The 22329-nt window shown below is 42.2% G+C and overlaps 1 protein-coding gene across 2 annotated transcripts in view; it reads left to right on the forward strand.

The window, feature by feature from the left end:
* The window catches only part of MCF2 (MCF.2 cell line derived transforming sequence), a 154321-nt gene that overhangs the window by 93005 nt on the left and 38987 nt on the right, over positions 1-22329 (forward strand). For both annotated transcript variants that reach the window (XM_056538222.1, XM_056538223.1), the window contains 7 exons: positions 10172-10291; positions 13414-13530; positions 14303-14452; positions 16607-16731; positions 18029-18143; positions 19164-19283; positions 19461-19652. In XM_056538222.1, the coding sequence (XP_056394197.1) occupies positions 10172-10291; positions 13414-13530; positions 14303-14452; positions 16607-16731; positions 18029-18143; positions 19164-19283; positions 19461-19652 (939 nt within the window). The remainder of the gene's footprint in view (positions 1-10171; positions 10292-13413; positions 13531-14302; positions 14453-16606; positions 16732-18028; positions 18144-19163; positions 19284-19460; positions 19653-22329) is intronic.

The raw sequence follows: 22329 nt of genomic DNA on the forward strand, positions 1-22329 counted from the left end.
GTTTAAAAAAAATAAAAAATAAAAAAAAATATATATATATATATTAGATGCAGCAGTGCTGAGCCTGTCCAGTGTAGCAGTACTGAGTTTGTAAGATGTTGCAGTTTCTCTATTTCTCTCCTCTTGATGCAACTTATCAATGATAGGACAATGTGCGGTCTGGGGTCATGCATAGGACTTGACGGGCTACATGCATTACCCCAACATTTTTAAAATGCCAGTTTTGGCTAACAGTAGCTTGTATATTTTTTTGGGCTTTTAAAGAATCATTTCTTTCCTGAAGAGCTTACAATCAGATTTGAACTCAGATTATACTATGTCAGTGTTTCCCAAGCAGTGTGTCTCCTGCTGCGGCAAAACTACAACTCCCAGCATGCCCCGACAGCCGAAGACCCCAGTATATTTTTAGGTATTTGAAGCATCAGATGTCTATCCTAAAAAGCTAACAATAAAATGTAACTCAGATGATGCTATGTCAGTGTTTCCATCAGTGTGCTTCCAGCTGTTGCAAAACTACAACTCCCAGCATGCCCGGACAGCCGAAGACCCCAGTATATTTTTAGGTATTTGAAGAATCAGATGTCTATCCTAAAAAGCTAACAATAAAATGTAACTCAGATGATGCTATGTCAGTGTTTCCATCAGTGTGCTTCCAGCTGTTGCAAAACTACAACTTCCAGCATGCCCGGACAGCCGGAAGCCCCAGTATATTTTTAGATATTTGAAGAATCAGATGTCTATCCTAAAAGGCTTACAAAAAAATGTAACTCAGATGATGCTATGTCAGTGTTTCCATCAGTGTGCTTCCAGCTGTTGTAAAACTACAACTTCCAGCATGCCCGGACAGCCGTTGGCTGTCCGGGCATGCTGGGAGTTGTAGTTTTGCAACCGCTGGAGACACCCTGCTTGACAAACAATGTTGTTCAGTTTGGGAACTTTGGACTCAAAGCCATATAGGGATCCTGAGACTAAAAGTATTCTTTTTAGCTTTCAATCAGTTTGTCATACGTGCTGGGACTTGTAGTTCTGTAGTTCTTCAGCAGGTATGAGGATGGTTATCATTCACGCATTCAATATTGAAAGGGTTTTGCTTAGCGTCTTTTATGTCTCATCTACTATAGATGGATACAATAAAACTCCACTATGACTAGTTTTTTAATTTTTTAATTGTATGATTCATCTAAAATAAAAAGGTTGCACAACATTACCAGTGACTACCTGCAAAGTTACTTCATTTCCATTTGAGATGGGACTTGGACAGTAAAATATACACAGCTCATATAGCTGTATTTCTCAACCTGTGTGCCTCCATCTATTACAAAACTACAACTCCCAGCGTGCCCGGACAGCCAGTGGCTCTCTGAGCATGCTAGAAGTTGTAGTTTTGTAACAGCTGGATGCACAATAGTTGGGAAACTCTGTCTTATACCCTTTAAACTGTGAACTACTCAAAAGTGGTAGTTTTAAAGCTTTGCTGGGACTTGCAGTCTAACAAGATATACTTACATTACATGATGTTAGGGCTGGGTTTTTCAAATAGTAGCTGTTGCAAAACTACAACTCCCAGGCAAGCTGGGAGTTGTAGTTTAGCAACAGCTGGAGGCACACAAAGTTGGGAAACACCGTCATATAACCTTTAAATTGTGGATTAGTCAAGCTTGGTGGTTTGAAAGCTTTGCTGGGACCTTCAGTCTCACAAGATATCATTACATTACATAAAGTTAGGACAGTGTTTTCCAAACAGTGTGTCTCCAGGCATGCTGAGAGTTGTAGTTTTGCATCAGTTGGAGGCACACAGGTTGGAAAACACTGTCCTATACCCTTTAAACTGTGGACTAGTCAAACTTGATAGTTTTAAAGCCTTTTTGGGACTTGTGGTCTTGAAAGATATTATTACATTCCATGTAGTTAGGACAGTGTTTTCCAAAGTGTCTCCAACTATTGCAAAACTACAACTCCCAGCATGCCAAAGGGCTGTCCGGGCATGCTGGGAGTTGTAGTTTGAAACAGCTGGAGACACACTGGGGGAGATTCTCAAAAACGGTGTAATTTCTGTTCCAGTGATATTATTCACACTTTTTTTTTCTCCTCACATTTTCAAAGGTCTCTTGTGCTGCTTTGAAAATATGAAAATATGTGAAAATTCATTTTCCGCGCCGCTTTGGTTTTTTTTTTGTACCAAATTTTTTTTTTGTTGCGGCCATATTGGATTTGTTTGCGCCAAATTTTACACATATAAACATATCAAGAAATATTCCATGGTTACTAGTGCCCAGACAAGCGATAACTGTATAAATAAAACATTTCTGAGCTTAAAGGGTAACACTCATTAAAACTAATTTTTGCTATTGCCCTCCTTATGGTAAATAAAAAATATTTCTAATATACCTTGTTTAAGAAAAATGAAGTTTTCTATGTTTTATTTGTGCTTAAAAAAGCTCAAGAGCACATTTTCCCCCATCTTATACACAGACTTTGGACCAAAGTCCAAACACAGGAAGTGCCGCCTGGAGTGCTGACGGTGGGGGGGGGGGGGCTGGGGGTGTCCAGCCTCATCTAATCATAGCTCCTCTCACACATAACTGCCATATGCTGTTGGTTGGACACACACACCCTCAGCACTCCCGGGTGCACTTCCTGTGTTTGGACTTTGGTCCAAAGTCTGTGTATAAGATGGGGGAAAATGTGCTCTTGAGCTTTTTTAAGCACAAATAAAACATAGAAAACTAAATTTTTCTTAAACAAAGTATATTAGAAATATTTTTCATTTATATTAATTAATATTTTTGTGCAATAGCAAAAATTAGTTTTAATGAGAGTGACCCTTTAAGGCTAGGTTCAGACTATTGAATTTCCGCCTGCAATTCCGCTTTGAAATTGCAGGCAGAAATTCCGCTTGCTTAAATGTATAGTGTAGTGAATGGGTTTCCGTTCACAAATTCACACTTCAGAATTTGTGAAGCGGAATTTGTGAATGGAAAATCCGCTTGGAAATTTCCGCCTGAAGAATGTTGTTGCTCTTTCTTCACGCAGAAATACTCACGGAACACATTGCAGTCTATTGGAGACTGCAGTGTCCACGCGGTCCTAGCGCCGATTGAATCAGTCAGCGCTGGCCGCACTCGGAATCTCTGGGCGGAATTTTCTCGCCGGAGATTCTGTAGTCTTAACCTAGCCTTAATGTGAGTACAGGTGCAGTGCAGAAAAAAAAATATATATATACAGTATATATATATATATATATATATATATATATATATATATAACTTTTTCAATAATAATATTATTTTTTTTCTTTTTTATAAATACTTAAATAACACATTTTCCCCAAAAAATTCAGAAGAAAAAACAATAAAACTACAAACATTTCAAAAAGCTGGTGTGAAATTTTTGATACAAACTGGACTCTCACCCCTTTGAAAATATAATGTAAAGCAGACAATATACGTGGACAGGGTAAACCGCGGCACAAAGCTCTTTGAAAATGTGGTCGATACTTTTCGCGCCAAAATTTTGGCACAAAATTGTTGTTTTTTTTGTGCAAAATTCTTTGAGAATCACCCCCCACTGTTTGGAAAACACTGTTAGGGATAGTACCTTGGCATATTCGGTCTGCACAGGGTCATAGTGGTTGCCATGTCAGATTTATGGCACTATACCAGTGTTTCCCAACCAGTGTGCCTCCAGCTGTAGCAAAAACTACAACTTCCAGCATGCCTGGACAGCCAAAGGCTTAGTGAGGATAGTGCCTTAACACATTAGGTCTGCACAGGGTCATAGTGGTTGCCATGTATACTTTATGCTTGGAGAAGGATAAAAAACACAGGGGGCGCTTCTGATGAGGGGTATCTGCTGATGTGTGCCCTTCACCACACCACAGTGAGATACCCACCTTGTATAGCCGTGGAACGATGGTGCGGTGATAAGCACGGGTTGGGTCAATGGTGTTAGTTGGCTGCTGCACTCCTAACGGTTTCGGGAACCAGTAATGGGGGCCGATAGTAATGGTAGACAGATAAGGCGGAAAAAAACGGTTTGGCGGAGGCGCTGCACAACAAGAACATGAAGTGAGGACTCGAGCAGCACAAGACAATAAAATGTTTATATTGGTATAACGGGGACAACGCGTTTCTGCATGAACTCATGCCTTCCTCAGTACTGTAGAGCTGGGTAGAGGTCCTGTGTGCGTTTGTGCTGCCGCCGGTCGGCGGCAGCACAGACACACACAGGACCTCTACCCAGCTCTACAGTACCACTGTAGTGTAGCACTGTAAGTGGACCTGAGGAAGGCATGAGTTCATGCCGAAACGCGTTGTCCCCGTTATACCAATAAAAACATTTTATTGTCCTGTGCTGCTCGAGTCCTCGCTTCATGTTCTTGTTGTGCAGCGCCTCCGCCAAACCGTTTTTTTCCGCCTTATCTGTCTATGTATACTTCATGACACTACACCAGTGTTTCCAAACCAGTGTGCCTCCAGCTAGTGCAAAACTACAACTTCCAGCATGCCCAAACAGCCAAAAGCTGTCGGGCATGCTGATAGTTGTAGTATTGCAACAGCAGGAGGCACACTGGTCGGGAAACACGGCACTATACTGTCCTAACACCAGGATCAGCCAGATAGTCCTATTCATATTATTCTCCCAATCCCTGCTGTCCATGGTGCTGAAAAGATATTTGACCATACTGGTAGCCATGGCTTTTTGACTGCTCGACTAAAGTCTTTAGACAAGGTCATTCGTTACTTTGCAGAAAATCTTTATCATTTCTGATGATATTTGTGTCCAGTGAACTCTGTTACCTGATTAAAGTGTCTCATAAGACATCAAATGACACCGTGACTGAATAGTAGATTATACAGAACATAGAGTATTCAAGATACATGTAACAGGGTGACATATAAACTCCTAGCAGCCCATCACATCTCTGCCTCTATGTGTAGTGCACAGTAAATCAATGTACTTGTGATCTGACCACAATATAATGCCACTTAGGTAATGATTTACTATGTGACATTGTCAAATACTGTACTTATCACCGTTATTTATTGCAGTTTATAGGCCCACAGCAGTATATAGATCAGTGGTTCTTAACCTTGTTGCAGGTACTGAACCCCACCAGTTTCATATGCGCATTCACGGAACCCCTCTTAATTGGAAAAATTGTCGGGCATACTGGGAGTTGTAGTTTTGCAACATCTGGAGGTCCACAGGTTGAAGACTACTGATGTAGGCAGTGTTCCCCCACATATACAGTGTATGGCTGGAGGCTGTATGCCTGTGTACTGCCCACTTCAGTGCTCCGACCACCGCTCTGGCTATAGCAGTAGGTCTCGGGACCGGTGGTCAGAGCACTGAAGATGACTTGCCGCTGGTCACTTACCAAGCTGGCCAGCGCGCGTCTTCCTCCTTCTCTATCCTCCGGTCCTCGGCGCCTTCATTTCCATGGGCGCACGCACGGGACGTCAGTGACGTCCCGGCGTGCGCTATCTCCCGGTGGCCCTGCGTTTTTAAACTTAACGCGGGGCCGCAGGAAGTTAATAGTGATGGGGGGAATTGCCCCGTCGCTACAGGATGGGAAAACACCGGCTCTGCTCGGGGCCCCAGGCCAGCTCGGGGCCCCCAAGCAACTGCTTGGTTTGCCTGTCCTGCTGCGACCTCCCCTGCCGAACCCACGGGACTGACTCACCGAACCCCTGGGGTACGATCGAACCCAGGTAAAGAACCACTGATATAGATGAATGAAATGTATAGATGGGTGATATGAGTGACTGACTTTGTAGGTGTCATTGAACCAATCGTCTTACAGTATTTTAGTTCTGCCTTTGATGTCACTTTAAAGATTCTATTAGGGAATCGCTCCAATAGCATTTCTCAGATATTTCTTATTTTTTGGAATTGAGGAAGTGTTACAATAAAACTATTAGGATCCTAGAGTCGGATATAGGTTTTCATCCTGCTGAACACATACTAATGAGCAGACTACTATAAGCTAAGTATTTATTTATCCTGGGAAAAGATTCAGTGTGGCGCCCCCTCCCTTCACATACACACCTAAAAATTTAGTGAGGCATTATTATTGATGGCTTATCCTAAAATAAGGCTATCTATATTAAAGTTACAATAGCTGTCAGCCAAACATCAGTCTAACCGGTATGAGTGGGGATGATTGACATGGAAAAGGTCGACAGTAAATTAACGTGTAGCCACCTGCGACAGGCAGCTGCCGCCAAGGCAAATAAAATCATGGGGTGCATCAATGGGGGCATAGATGCCCACGACAAGGAAATAATTCTACCACTGTACAAATCACTAGTCAGACCACACATGGAATACTGTGTACAGTGCTGGGCACCAGTGTACAAGAAAGATATAGTGGAGCTGGAGAGGGTTCAAAGACAGGAAACCAGGGTAATACGGGGAATGGGAGGACTACAGTACCCAGAAAGATTATCAGATTTAGGGTTATTTAGTTTAGAAAAAAAGAAGGCTTAGGGGGAGACCTAATTACTATGTATATCAGAGGGAAGTACAGAGATCTCTCCCATTACCTATTTATACCTAGAATTGTAGAATTATAACAAGGGGGCATCCTCTAAGTCTAGAGGAAAGAAGGTTTTTACACCAGCACAGACGGGGGTTCTTTACTGTAAGAGCAGTGAGACTATGAAACTCTCTGCCAGAGGAAATGGTTATGGTGAACTCTGTAAAAGAGTTCAAAAGGGTCTGGATGCATTTCGGATGAGTAATAATAGTCACTAGAGTCTGGACAAGGGTGGTTGATCCAGGGTTTTATTCAGGAAGGAATTTTTCTCCCTAAAATAAGGAAAATTGGCTTCTACCTCATGAGGTTTTTGCCTTCCTTTGGATCAATGCTATAGATTAATAGGCTAAGTTGGATGGATGGATGTCTTTTTACAAACTCAGCTTTACAAACAATGTAGCTATGGTAGCTGTCACTCCCGTTATAAACGTCTGTTAGAAATGCCTTAAAAACGGATATTAAATGGCCGTTACAAAATCCCATTAAAGTCTATGTTTTTTTTTTTAATTATCTGTCATGACCCGTTTATCCGTTGTAGCCCATTATGAATAAAGGACGTTATTTGTGACGGAAGAAGAAACGGCACATGCACTAATTTTTCTTCTGTCACAAGAAAAGGGTAAATTAATGGCCGTTATTTTTAACATTGAAGTCTATGGGAAATGGATGAGCCTTTATGTCATCCGTTTGCACCTGGTTTATAATAGCATGCTTAGAGGTGGTGACATCAGCAGACTCCTACAGTGCTGAGGGACTACTACTACTTCCATCGTGGAACAGACTTGTTTCCATGATGGGAGTAGTAATTCCCCAAATGCGGGAGTCTGCCGGTGGCTGGGGAGGCTACATTAGTGTTTGTAGTACAGGGGCTGAGGGATTGAAAGCAACGGGTCTCACTTATGAGACCCGATGCGATTAGAAGTTATTAAACAGGAGGGTGGGCTCCACTCCCCTGCGATGTACGATGTATTTTACTTTCATAAAAAATTTTATTCCCCACCAGGAGTCCTGAATGGCTCATTCGTACTGGCCATTCAGGGCTATTGGTGGGGAATTAAAATTTTTCTCCCGGCGGGGTTTTTAAACTTCAGTGTTCCTTACTGTATAATCACATGCCCCCATTTTATTCCCCCCCATGTGTATATGTATTATTCCCCCCCCCCCGGCCTGCTGCCCAGTCTTCTAGCGCTGTCACAGCGCACAGCAGGGACATGCCATTCCATTCCTTGTTGCTCATCTCCATACTTGACAGAGATGAGCAGTGGAGAATGGAGGGACCTGTCTCCCCTTTGTGCTGCCTCATTCATTCATCGCCGCCGCTGGTGGTTCCCGACACCCGACAGAGATGAGCAGTGGGGAATAGACTGACATGTCCCTGCTGTGCGCTCTGATTGCACTTGGAACATGTAGGGAATTGGCGGCGGCAGTGAATGAATGAAGCAGCGCACAGGGGAGACAGGTCCCTCCATTCTCCACTGCTCATCTCTGTCAAGCATGGAGATGAGCAGAAGGGAATGGAATGGCATGTCCCTGCTGTGCGCTGTGACAGTGTTAGAAGACCAGGAAGCAGGCAGGGGGGGGGGGGGGGAAATCATACATATGCACATAGGGGGAATAAAATGGGGGAATGTGGTTATATAGTAAGGAACACTGAAGTTTAAAAGCCCTGCTGGGAGCCCTGATTGGCTCCTCCGTACCGGCCATTTAGGGCTCCCGGCGGGGAATTTAAAGATTAAATTAAAATACATTGTATGTCGCAGGGGAGCCGCAGCATGCCACCCACTCTCCTGTTTAATAACTTCTAATCGCATCAGGTCTCAGAAGTGAGACCCGATGCGATTATTCCCTCAGCCCATGTACTACAACCCCCATCATGGAACATAGTCTTTTCCATAATGGGGGTAGTAGTACAAACACTAATGTAGCCTCCCCAGCCACCGGCAGACTCCCGCAGCCGCGAAACTACTACTCCCATCATGGAAACAAGTCTGATCCATGATGGGAGTAGTAGAAGTCCCAGCTGTTGGAGTCTGTAGACAGAGGTGATAAAGGATTATTACGTGTCTTAACGGATGAATATGCCCGTTATTTTGACAGACGTTATTCAGCCATTAGCCCCCATTATTTCTTCAGTTATTATACATCCGTTTTTACACTGAAAATCGATGTTTAATAACGGATGAATATTCATAGTGTGAAAGTAGCCTTAGGATGGAATGTTCAGCTCCACTAAACGTCCATGTGTTCTCTATGGAGAGAGGAGAGGTACGCTGTTTCCAGATGGCTTATCTCACAAAGAACAGTAGTGTGAGGCTGGGTTTACACTACGTTTTTCAACTACGGTTCCCGCATACGTTTTCTATCAAAAACTGTATGGGAAATAAACGGATGGAACAGTATGGGAAAAAGTAAACTGTATGCGTTTTTAAACAGTATACTGTTTTTAAAAGTGCATACAGTTCCGTCCGTTTTTGTAGAAAAAAAAAACATAAGTTTTTGAAAATTTTGTTAATTTTTAATGGGAGGGGTCTTGGGTGGGGACTTTAGGATTCAAATGCGCATGTGCAAAGTAAAAACGTATACGTTTTTACGGTATGGAACCGCATACATGTGCGTTTCCCATTGACGTCCATGTTAAAAAAAACGTATGCGGTTGCAGTACGGTTTTTAAACCGGAGACAAAATCGTGGTCAACCACGGTTTTGACTCCGGTTTAAAAACCGTACTGCAACCGCATACGTTTTTTTTTTAACATGGACGTCAATGGGAAACGCACATGTATACGGTTCCATGCGGGAAAAATGTATACATTTTTACTTTTCACATGCGCATTTGAACACTAAAGTACTTTTTCCCATACTGTTCCATCCGTTTTTTTCCCATACGGTTTTTGATAGAAAACGTATGCGGGAACTGTAGTTGAAAAACGTAGTGTGAACCCAGCCTGAGGCAGTTAAAATCCACCATGTCCCGATTCTTTAGACAGTCGGTTACTGATGCCAAAGTCAGCAGTTTCAAATGGCTTATAAGTTTATGGGAACCTTTAATAGATATAATGTACACATCCATACTGCTACACCATACACATAGCACAAAACTGCCTATAAACATAGTACTGCTATAATTCATGCACAAGTCAGTATACCTGCAATATTATACACTAGTCTGTATATATGTGTATGCATATTACCTGCATTCTATTATATATAATATGTATATTATATGCAGATGTATATATGTTTTACAAGCACACATACATACACAGCATACCCACATACATACATTATCAAAATACATGCATACACAATACATATACATAAAGTCACATTACACACATGCATTATAAATGCATAAATATATATATCAATTGCATATGGTAGACTGGACATTGGATAAAGTGCTACAAAGACTGAATGACATTTAGCTTAGACTTTGAAGGGCATGTTCAGCATATGCCACGTGTCCAGGCTCCTATTCACACTATACATATAAAGATATCAGCAGTGTCCGGTACATTCAGGTCTATATCATATATAGAGAGTTTATCATCTGTATACACACTAAGCCCAAGTTGTACAAATATTCACAATGTTAATATGAATGTCTGAATTTTCCCTTTTTTGTGTTTAGCATTCGTTTCCTGGGAACCTGCATCTAGTTTTGGTCTTAAGGCCTACAGGATTTTTCCAGCGGACTTTTACTGACATTGGATTTCGCTTCAGCCAGGAGGACTTTATACTGAAGCTTCCGGTAATATTTTACCCTCATACTCATATATGCAGTATATTCAAACTGTATTGAACACGTTTTCTGAAATCTGGGGGAATTTAGGAAAGCTTCTACTATGCTAGTTGTAGGAGCATAACAGTCTTTTTGAAAGTAGCTAAAATCTGGCAAAACAAATGCTTCTACCACTGTGGCGAACTTCTAGGTAGTGATGTGACTGGCCACTATGGTCATGTGATCTAACAATGGACATTACGTCACCACCTGACCATTTGTCAAGACTCTTCATATATTTCACAGAATTTTTTTTCTTCCAACATGAACAGTAAAAATGCTTTCATAAAGTCACCCAAATTTTTGAAAACTCATTAATCGTGTTACATGTAGTATTACATCCTTTTACGCTATATTTCAGATCTTTATGGTTTGGGGTTGTGTTAGATTTGAGATAATTGTCATGGTTGATAGTGATACCCATATCTGCTTTAAGGTCAGTTAGCCAGATAACTTCTTTAAAGGGGTAGTCTGTGACAAAAAAGGAAGGATCTGTCTATTTTATCCTGAAACAGCACTTTTTGCCCTGCAATACCAGATAAAGCCCAAGGAAAAGAGAGTTGCCAAATACTTTTTCTCAGTTACTCTAGGAATTTTCATTCAATAAAGTTCATATTAAAATATTAAATGCAAGAATATTTATTAGCTTTCTTTGGAACAAATGGATAATGTTATTCCTTTAAAGGAGCATCATAAAGACTTGTGGAGATTTATAGACCAAAAATGCACCACTGAGAATTTTGGGAAGAATGATAAGCAAAGCAGCTCTCTGATGCCTGCCACCTTTTTGAAGGCAGTTTTTTATTCTCGTCAGTGTTCGACTCCGATAAGAAGCCTTAAAACATGACTGAGTATTTAAGACAAATCATATAACTCTTTAATAGGGTAAACTTTCCTTTTGTAGAATTGTCTGGCATAGCTTAAATCCACAGTCATATTTTAAGGCTTCTTATCAGAGTCAAACACTGACTTGAAGGTAAAGATACTTTCAAAAAGTGGCAATAGAGAACTGCTTCACATATCATCTAATTTTGGTGGCAGTTTTCTCTACAAATCAATGTTTGGATTCGATAAGAAGCCTTAGAATGTGACTGAGGATTTAAGACAAACCTGACAACTCTTCAAAAGAGTAAACTTTCCTTTTGTAGAGTTGTCTCGCTTGGCATAAATCCCCATGCATAATTTAAGGCTCAGTCAAGCACTGACTTAAATGGAACCAATCAGCAGATTTTAGCATATATAAATGTTGACAATGCATTATATATGCCAAAATCTCTATCCTGACCATTCCTGGGGGGACATTTTTTCCCCCAGGAATGTTGAAGATATGAAGTTACAAAGTCCTTCATGGCTGCACTGTAAGTAGTCCCCCTGTGCGGAGACTTATACTTACCAGGTCCCTTTGCTCTGGCCGTGGCCCTGCCCCTCATCTTGATTGAAGGCTCGCGTCGCCGCTAACTCAGAAGTTATTCACCTCTTAGGGACGCCCTGCACTCCCAGTCCTTAAGGACGGAGGGCGTACCTGTACATCCTGATCCCGTTACGAGGTTTAAACCATTCTCACCAGCGGAGAATGGGTTAAACCCTGTGGGTCCCAGTTGCTACCGGCAGCCAGGACCCACAGCTAATGCCGGGCACCGCCGATCGGGCCATTGCCCGACATTAATGCCTTAGACGCCGCAATCAAAGTTGATTGCAGTGTCTAAAGCAAAACTAAAACCGACGGCAGCTCAGCGGAGCTGATCAGGACTATAACAACAAAATTGTGGTGTCCCGATCAGCTTACCTAACGATGAGAGGGTCCTCACCTGCCTTTCCATCGTCTGATCGTCGATCTACTTCTCTATGCCTTCTCAGCAGGTAGGAGCTGCAGAGCACCAAGAATACTGATCAATGCTATGCTATGGCATAGCATTGATCAGTGTATGCAATCAGAAGATTGTATGTTGTAGCCTCCTATGGGGGCTAAAAAATAAATGAATAAAAAAGTTAATAAAAGTTAATTAACCCCTTCCCTATTAAAAGTTTCAATCACCCCCCTTTTTCCATTTTTAAAAATAAAATAATGTAATAAATAATAAAAATAATTATATATGGAACCGCCGCATGCGTAAATGTCTGAACTATTAAAATATAATAATGTAAAAAAATTATGCATTTTTGGTATCTTCATATACCATAAAAATATTATTAAGAAGCAATCAAAACAAAAATGGTACCGAGAAAAACTAGAGACGACGGCACAAAAAATGAGTGGAAAAATAAAAATGTTATAGGAGTCAGAAGATGATAATTTTAAAAATACAAATTTTGGTGCATGTAGTTTATAATTTTTTAAATTATTATAACAAAATATAAATTGGGTATCCGTTTAACTGTATGGACCTACAGAATAAAGATAATGTGTCATTTTTACCGAAAAGGGCACTACGTAGAAATGGGGGCCCCCAAAAGTTACTAAATGGTGTTTTTTTTATTTCACTCCACAAAATATATTTTTTTGATTCGCTGCAGATTATATTATAAAATAAGTGATGTCATTACAAAGTACAATTGGTGACGCAAAAAACAAGACCTTATATTGGTCTGTAGGTACAAAATTGAAAGCGTTACGATATTTGGAAAGGAAGGAGGAAAAAACAAAAACGCAAAAACTAAAATTTGCTGCGTCCTCAAGGTGAAAATGGGCCTCGTCCTTAAGGGGTTAAATGTATATTTTGTTTTCCTGTTTTGTTGTGGAGGACATTTTTGCCAACCTAACATGACGTTCAGTCATATTGGTTGTTATTTGTTTATTAGCTTCTTTAGAATTGATTGTACTAATACTTTACTTTCAGCTGCTAAGGAGCTAAATCTGAAGTAATAACCAATGTGGCTGCACCTCCTGCTGTCAGTTTTACAAAAAAAAGTATCCGCCATAACTAAAAGGAAATATCCAATTTGTCTGCAAGTAAAACATACGTATTACCAATCTTTGTCTGCTCTAACATTCTGATTCTATACCTGACAAATATTTTGGTATATTTCTAAAATGAAGATAGTAAACAGAATGTCAGAAATGTATCACATAACATTCTGCTTCATGTCCTTAGGTGGTTATGCTCAGTTCTGCGTCAGATTTACTTAATTATATAGATGAAAAGCAGCTAACAGCAGAATTTGGAGGAACGCTTGAATATCGGCATCGGGACTGGGTTGTCTTTAGAACGGTACATTTTTATCTTTTTAACTTTTTTAAAACAAATTTATTTCCTTTTTCTCCAAGCATTATTGTTTTCCATCCTATAGCATCAGATCAGGATAAGACACTTTAAAGTGTACCCGTCAGATCCAACATTTTTTTTTTATATATCACTCAATACCTAATCCTGACCATGTACATCTAATTTTTATGTGTCTAGCACCTTTTATTTATTTATTTATTTATTTATTACACTTTTAATTTAGCTCACTAGTTTGAATTCCCCTCAAAGGGAGGGGGTGTGGCCTCACTGTACAGGTCTCCGCCCCCTCCCTCAGTATGCTGTCTGCTCACATCTCCCCTAGCATTAGCAAAACTACAACTCCCATCATGTCCTCACTGACAGTAGGGGGACACAAGCTGACAATGGGAGGATTTTTCCTCCAGCTCTGAGCCCAGCGCTCACAGCTGTCAATCAAGGAAGTGTGTCCATGACATAGGTGATGATGCTTGGACACAGCAAGACTAGTATGTGCCCAAGCAGGCAGGGGGGCAGTTGTTTGACTGGCTTTTTCAGTATGAAATACTGAAATTTCGCTAATGAAAGCAATTTCAAAACCTATTGGTTATACATGCTTTACAACATATCAAAAGTTTTTGTATCTGACAGTGCCCATTTAATTCCTTTTTGCTTCATCCTCCATCCTAACTAATGTTATTAACCTCCTATGCTTCCACGTATTATTATTATTGTTTAATATGTCTACTATTGTCATTTCATTGCTCTGTATCCCCAACAGGCCATTGAGGGATTTGCCTTGACAGTGAAAGAGATTGCTCAGATGCTGCAGGCCTTTGGTACAGAACTGGCTGAGACAGAATTACCAAGCGATGTGTATTCAATTGAGCATATTTTAGCAAACCGCACTGAAAAATACTGCCAGCTGAAGGTGCGTCTAATGGGATTTTATGGAGACTTGAAGGAGCCGCACTTTTACTCTTACTGCTATGCAGTGCTCTGAAAATACAGCAGCTAAGGATCAACTAGCGGTGACATCCATTACTAGTTTCTAGTGCTTTTCTATGATATCTTGAACTTATACTTAGTTACCATGAGTAATATTGCCGACTGTTAGCTGTAGATCAGGGGTCTCAAACTGGCAGCCCTCCTGATGTTGCAAAACTTCAACTCCCAGCATACCTGGACATGCCCAGACAGCCATTTGCTGCGGCTAATGGCTGTCAGGAATGCTGGGAGATGAAGTTTGCAACATCTGGAGGGCCACCAGTTTGAGACCCCTGCTGTACATGTATTGCAGATGCTCTTTTCTGCTGGCTGCTAAGGTGTATGCGGAATGCTGTTTATACTGTATAGTGCGTATACTGAAGTATATAACCAGATCACATCCTTACATGACAGTTGTATTTTTGTAAGGAAACACTAATACATACAGTACATTTATAATAATCTGACACGTTTGAGACCACCAAGAACTATTTAATTTTTTCCTTATTTTTTCTTAAAATTACGGCACTGTATTTATAGCCATTGAAGACTTGTATTTACTGCATTCTGCTGCTTTTGTACTTTCATACAAGTGTTTTATGCCCCGAGGGTCATCCGTGGACAAAGGCTTCATATCTGTGCACTTCTCTGTGTCTATAAATAATAACACTTGGACACACTATTAGCATGTGCCTCCACTTATGAAACATCGCCAACCTCCAACGTCAGGAAGGGCATTATATGACTATTATATCACTTGTATGGCTATTATGTGTTACTATAACACATTGTTGAAAAAAAGAGTAACCTCTTCTGTGCCCTCAAAACTGTGTCCATAGATAATAAAGTCTATAACAGTATTTCCCAACCAGGGCACCTTCATGTTAGAATTATAGTTCAAGCACAACTTGTGTTGGCTTGGGTGGCAGGACATTGGCAGAAATTTTTGCTTGCTGCCACCTCATCCTGAGACTGGTGTGAGACTAAGGCAGATTTTGCGGAACTCCCATGTAAGTCTATGGGACTTTCTCCAAATCTGAGCCGTCACTGAAGTTTCACTTTCATGTTCCATTTTCAATAACCTATATAAAATACAGCATCTTGTTTTTTGTAATCCTACAAACTATACCCTACCAATTAAAGGGGTATTCCGGGCAAAAACATCTTATCTCCTATCAAAAGGATAGGGGATAAGATGTCTGATCGTGGGGGGCCTGCCGCTGGGACCCCCTGTGATCTCCCTGCAGCAGCCCGCATTCTATGCGTAGCTGCATCTGAAGTTTCGGAAACCTCCGGACTTCCGAGACGGGGACATGATGTCACGCCACTCCCCCTCCATTCATTTCTATGGGAGGGGGCGTAACGGCCGCAACGCCCCCTCCCATAGACATGAATTTGGCGTGAAGTCACTTCCCCGTCTCGGAAGCCCAGAGGTTTCCGAAACTTAAGACCCAGCTACGATCAGACATCTTATCCCCTATCCTTTCAATAGGGGATAAGATGTTTTTGCCTGGAATACCCCTTTAAGTCTTTCAGTTATACAATAAAGGTATCACTAAAATACTTTGGTCTTTTTTTTTTTACATATCACATAGGGTTAAAGGACAAGTATCATGAACAAAAACCAAAGGATAGGGGATACGTTTTAGATCACGGGAGATCCGAGCGCTGGGGCCCCCTGCAATCTCCTGTTTGGAGCCCCTGTTCTCCAGCACAGGAGCATGTCATGACCCTCTCCTGAAGCTGGAGCCGCCACGCCCCCTCCATAAAGCTCTATGGGAGAGCAATCAGCAATCTTTGGTTCTCCCATAGAGCTTTATGGAGGGGGTGTGGCGGCCTCCGCTTCGGGCAGGGGTTGTTATGCACCCCTGTGCTGGAGAACGGGGGCTCCAAACACTAGATCACGGGGGGCCCCAGTATTCGACTCCCCCGCCATCTAAAACTTATCACCTATCCTTCGGAAAGGGGATACGTTTTGTTCATGATACTTATTTTTCTATTCTTCAAGGGTGTATTTTTCCTTTAATGAAGCAGCTTTGTGTTATCATAAATATTGTATGTTTCTGTAGTACAATATATGTATCACTTCTATTTGCAGAAAGAGATTACTTCAGTGACCAAAGAAGGGGGCCTCCTGCTGAACAGTTTTGAAAAACCAAGCACAAGTTTAGTTATGGAAGAGCAAACCTGTGAAAAACAGGGCGACTGGGAAACTGTGAACAGGTACAACACATACTCCCCTACTTTACTAACATGTTGGGGGATTCTTTGGAGCAATACCCATGGACATGTTTTTATTTTTTATTTTTGCCCCAACATCTGAAATACATAGAGGGAGATTTATCAAAACTTGTGCAGAGGAAAAATTGCCCAGTTGCCCATAGCAACCAATCAGATTGCTTCTTTTAATTTTGAACGGGCCTTTCAAAAATGAAAGAAGCGATCTGATTGGTTGCTATTGGCAACTGGACAACTTGTCCTCCACACAGGTTTTGAAAAATCTTCCTCATAGTATATATTTAGGGGAAACCTGTGGAGACTTAAAAATCTGTATATAAGACCATATTTTATATTACTGCATACACCATTTAATGCAAAGTACTCAGCAGGACTTATAGTACATATAAGTCCATAAAAACTTACAAAGATTTATCTTAGAAATATTCAAATAATCTTTTCATTGCACAACTTAGAAAACAAATGGTTCACCGCCAATGCTTTTTAAACAAAGGTGTTCTTAAAGGGGTACTCCACCCCTAGACATCTTATCCCCTATCCAAAGGACAAACTTTGCTCCATGCCAAATGACTGACGATGCGAGGCGGAGGCTCATGACTTCGCGGTCACGCCCTGCTTGTGATGTCACGACTACGCCCCCTCAATGCAAGTCTATGGGAGGGGGCGTGAAGGCCATCATGCAACATCCCATAGTCTTGCATTGAGGGGGCATGGCCGTGGCATCACAAGAGTGGTGTGGCCGTGATGTCATGAGCCTCCGCCCCACATCGTCAGTTATCTGGCATGGAGCAAAGTTCGCTCCGTGCACCGGATGTCTGGGGTGCCATAGTCGAGACCGCGGGGGTCCCCAGGCGTGACCCCCACAATCAGACATCTTATCCCCTATCCTTTTGTATTTCTTTCTGAAATTCTTATCTGTCTGACCACAGTGCTCTCTGCTGACACCTCTGTCCGTATCAGGAACTGTCCTAAGTACAATAAAATCCCCATAGCAAAACTATCCTGCTCTGGACAGTTCCTGACATGGCCAGAGATGTCAGCAGAGAGCTGAAAATAATTCCAGAAAGAAATGCAACTTCTATAGTATACAGCAGCTGATAAGTACTGGAAGGATTAGGATTTTTAAATAGAAATAGAAATAATTTACAAATCTGTTTAACTTTCTAGCACCAGTTGATTTAAAAAAAAAAATTCCACTGGAGTACCCCTTTAAGTATTTCATCCATACTGCAGCAATGAGAATGGAGAGTATTAGTATTAGTGACAAGTCTCTGTTTTGTAGGTTGCTGGCACAGTTACATGAAATGGAAAGCGCTTTCGATGGTTTCTGGGAGAAACACCAGCTAAAAATGGAGCAATATTTAGAACTGCTCAAATTTGAACAGCATTTCCAAGAGGTATAGTATGAATGTGCATAACATGCTTGTCACCAGACACATCAGACTTGTTACCACAATATATACTTATATAAGAAGATGTCCGGCACTGCAGGTATATGGGTAAAACACAGCTTTTTATATTGAATCATAGGACCGTAGTCACATTCAGAAATCTTGTCTGACGCGTTTCACCCCTTCTGGCGCTTAATCGTAGAGTCTAGGAATAAGCCCCAGATGGGGTGAAACGCGTCAGACCAGATTTCTGTATGTGACTACGGTCAGGGGTCAAGTCCTGGGGGAAAAAAAAGTGTGGGAACTCACCCAAGATCTCCACTCAAAGGCTGGTCCTGCAGGATTCCTGCTAATGGGAATGGTATTCCTGCTGGGGAAAAAGTGCAGGAACTCCGTTCCCATGCGTTCCTGCAGCACTTGAGCCCTGACTACGGTCCTATGATACAATAAAACAAGCTGTGTTTTACCCATATACCTGAAGTGCCGGACATCTTCTTACATACGTGTTCCCTGATTTGAGCCGGAGGCGGGACAGGCTCTTCTGCAGCACCGGTGGGGTGTAAGCCAGCAGCAAGTGGTGCATATGCACCACACTATATACTGTATTAATATTGTAATATGATTTTCTTCAAAGTCAACCCTATGTTCTAATGTAAGCACCCCAAGAGCCCAATGCATCTCAGACACATTTTATTACACAATAACTTTTTGAGAGAATTTAGATGAAATGTTGAAATATAATTTTAAAGGCAATGTGAAATTCTAGTCCATCAACCATTGACATTTAAATTCCTAGGGAATGTTACACATAGCTAACAAAATATTGATGGACTGTAAGCAGAAAAGATGTCTGAATAGTTTCTATAATACAGTGTTTCCCAATTAGTATGCCTCCAGCCATTGCAAAACTACAACGCCCAGCATGCCCGGACAGCCTTCGGCTGTCCGGGCATGCTGGGAGTTGTAGTTTTGCAACAGCTGGAGGCACACTATAAACATTCACGTATGCTATATATTATTCACTAGCTGAAGAATGCCACTGACTTTATGATGGCACAACAATCCAGTGTCCCCGATACAGGAGAGAATATATCTGAAGTCAAGCAGCGACTGTTGGAGATGAGTAACATTGAAGAAAGGTCAAAGGTAAGACAGCTTATCCTTTTACCTTGCAGCCTGCATCACTTTTTATAATAACCTACTTTACCTAAAAGGCGTGAAGAATTGGTGAAGAATTGGAAAACGAAGGATTTTAGAAACTTCCACCTTATCCAAGGGTGTGTATACAAGCCTTATTTTAAGGTACCCATTGTTTTTTTACAGGAACTCATAGGGAGGTCACAAATGGTGATTTTACATGGACACCAGCTTGCAGCAAATCACCATTACGCACTGAACCTAATCTGCCAGCAATGCAATGAGCTGAGGCACGCGTCCGACATCTTGTCTGAAGAGATAAGAAAGAAGCTTGCCCGTCTCTCCACCACGCATGAACTGCATGTTCGACTTCAGCAGGTAACAGTGAAGTTTCCATGCCAGGTATAGATAGCATTGTAGAAAATACTCATAAACACAGGTGGGGTGTCATTTTTCTGTAAGTGTACCTGTCCTTTACAAAAACCTTTCATATAATGTAGATAATACCATTAAATGTATATTTGTAATATACATTAGTTAATAAATTTTTATATTTTTGGGTGAAAAAATGCTGTCCCTGCAGCTATTGCCTGTGTGTCTCTGTGAGGAGACCAAATACAGGAAGGGAGGGCAGGACAAACAGGACTCTGTGCAGGCTCCTGGCCTGTCAATTATCATGCTGTGTGAGTCTGGAGCATGTCACAGAGCCTCACTGCACCTAGCCCTGCTTGTCCTCAGTGTACAGAGCCCTGCTTGTCCTCAGTGTACAGAGCCCTGCTTGTCCGCAGTGTACAAAGCCCTGCTTGTCCTCAGTGTACAAAGCCCTGCTTGTCCTCACTGCACAGAGCCCTGCTTGTCCCCAGTGTACAGAGCCCTGCTTGTCCTCAGTGTACAGAGCTCTGCTTGTCCTCAGTGTACAGAGCCCCGCTTGTCCTCAGTGTACAAAGCCCTGCTTGTCCTCACTGCACAGAGCCCTGCTTGTCCCCAGTGTACAGAGCCCTGCTTGTCCTCAGTGTACAGAGCTCTGCTTGTCCTCAGTGTACAGAGCCCCGCTTGTCCTCAGTGTACAGAGGCCTGCTTGTCCTCACTGCACCTAGCCCTGCTTGTCCTCAGTGCACAGAGCCCTGCTTGTCCTCACTGCACCTAGCCCTGCTCGTTCTCAGTGCACAGAGCCCTGCTTGTTCTCAGTGTACAGAGCCCTGCTTGCCCTCAGTGCACAGAGCCCTGCTTATTCTCAGTGTACAGAGCCCTGCTTGTCATCAGTGTACAGAGTCCTGCTTGTCTCCACTGCACAGAGCCCGGCTTGTCCTCAGTGTACAGAGCCCTGCTTGTCCTCAGTGTACAGAGCCCTGCTTGTCCTCAGTGTACAGAGCCCTGCTTGTCCTCAGTGTACAGAGCCCTGCTTGTCCTCAGTGTACAGAGCCCTGCTTGTTCTCAGTGTACAGAGCCCTGCTTGTCCTCAGTGTACAGAGCCCTGCTTTTCCTCACTGCACAGAGCCCTGATTGTTCTCAGTGTACAGAGCCCTGCTTGTTCTCAGTGTACAGAGCCCTGCTTGTCCTCAGTGCACAGAGTCCTGCTTGTTCTCAGTGTACAGAGCCCTGCTTGCCATCAGTGTACAGAGTCCTGCTTGTCCCCACTGCACAGAGCCCTGCTTGTCCTCAGTGTACAGAGCCCTGCTTGTCCTCAGTGTACAGAGCCCTGCTTGTTCTCAGTGTACAGAGCCCTGCTTGTTCTCCGTGTACAGAGCCCTGCTTGTTCTCAGTGTACAGAGCCCTGCTTGTTCTCAGTGTACAGAGCCCTGCTTGTCCTCAGTGTACAGAGCCCTGCTTGTCCTCAGTGTACAGAGCCCTGCTTGTCCTCAGTGTACCGAGGCCTGATTTTCCTCACTGCACAGAGCCATGATTGTTCTCAGTGTACAGAGCCCTGCTTGTCCTCAGTGTACAGAGCCCTGTTTGTCCTCAGTGTACAGAGCCCAGCTTTTCCTCACTGCACAGAGCCCTGATTGTTCTCAGTGCACAGAGCCCTGCTTATTCTCAGTGCACAGAGCCCTGCTTGTCCACCCAAACATCCTGTATTTTATCCCAGCTGAAAAACGCATGCAATAGATGCAGGGACTGCATTTCTTCACCCAGAAATATACACATTTTTAAACCAATGTATATTACAAATGACAGGTACACTTGAAGTTTTATTTTAGTGACCATTTAGAAATCACATTTAGAAACTTGACAAACTGATATTAAAGGAGTACTCCAGAATGTAAAAAAAAAATTTCAAAGTTCCCCAGGCGGCCATTAAAAAATGTGTGACTTTTTCGTCCCCGACTCTGGTCTTCTTCCTGGTGTTGGGGCCGAAGACATCACAATGCCGCTTAGCCTTAGCCGGCTGAGGCGGGACATCGCTGCTGCTGGTGATTGGCTGAGCGCAGTATGACTCACCGACCACCGGCAACCAGGAAGAGGATAGTTTGGGGGTCGGAGTGGGTTTCCCGAAGGCATCGGGGTTGCAGCAGCAGGTATGAATACTTTTTTTTTAATGCCGGCAGCCTGTGGAACTTTGAAAAAATTTCTTACATCCCGAAGTCGAGTGACCCTATATTAAATATACGGGACAGTCGAAGACCTGAAGAAAGGCTGACCAATGTTCGAGTCCTTGTTATTCTGATCTCCTCTTTGTCTGCCTCCATAATCAGATATCCTCTTTGCCTCTGACCTGTGTATATCAGTATAGAAGCTATTCATACAGAGAATATATCAATCATAACACAACTCTATTCAGGCACCTCCAGGGAAGCAGATTAAGGTATCATAAGACTCCAGATAAAACCAACAAAGTTTGAACGGTGGTAGAGTAACCCATCTCCAGGTATAATTACTGTTTATAAAAAATTTACAGTGAGAAAAACTTCAAACGATGTGCAGGGAGATTATATGCTGGGCAAAGGACCTCTGGTTTTAGATAAGGCCCCAACTCATCTGTTTAAATGCCAGCATTTGATTTTAGATGTACTTTCCCTTTTTGATTTAGATTTTTTTTTTATATTAAAATGTGGTA

The sequence above is a fragment of the Hyla sarda genome, chromosome 9 (genome assembly GCF_029499605.1).
Source record: "Hyla sarda isolate aHylSar1 chromosome 9, aHylSar1.hap1, whole genome shotgun sequence".
Taxonomy (NCBI): Eukaryota; Metazoa; Chordata; class Amphibia; order Anura; family Hylidae; genus Hyla; species Hyla sarda.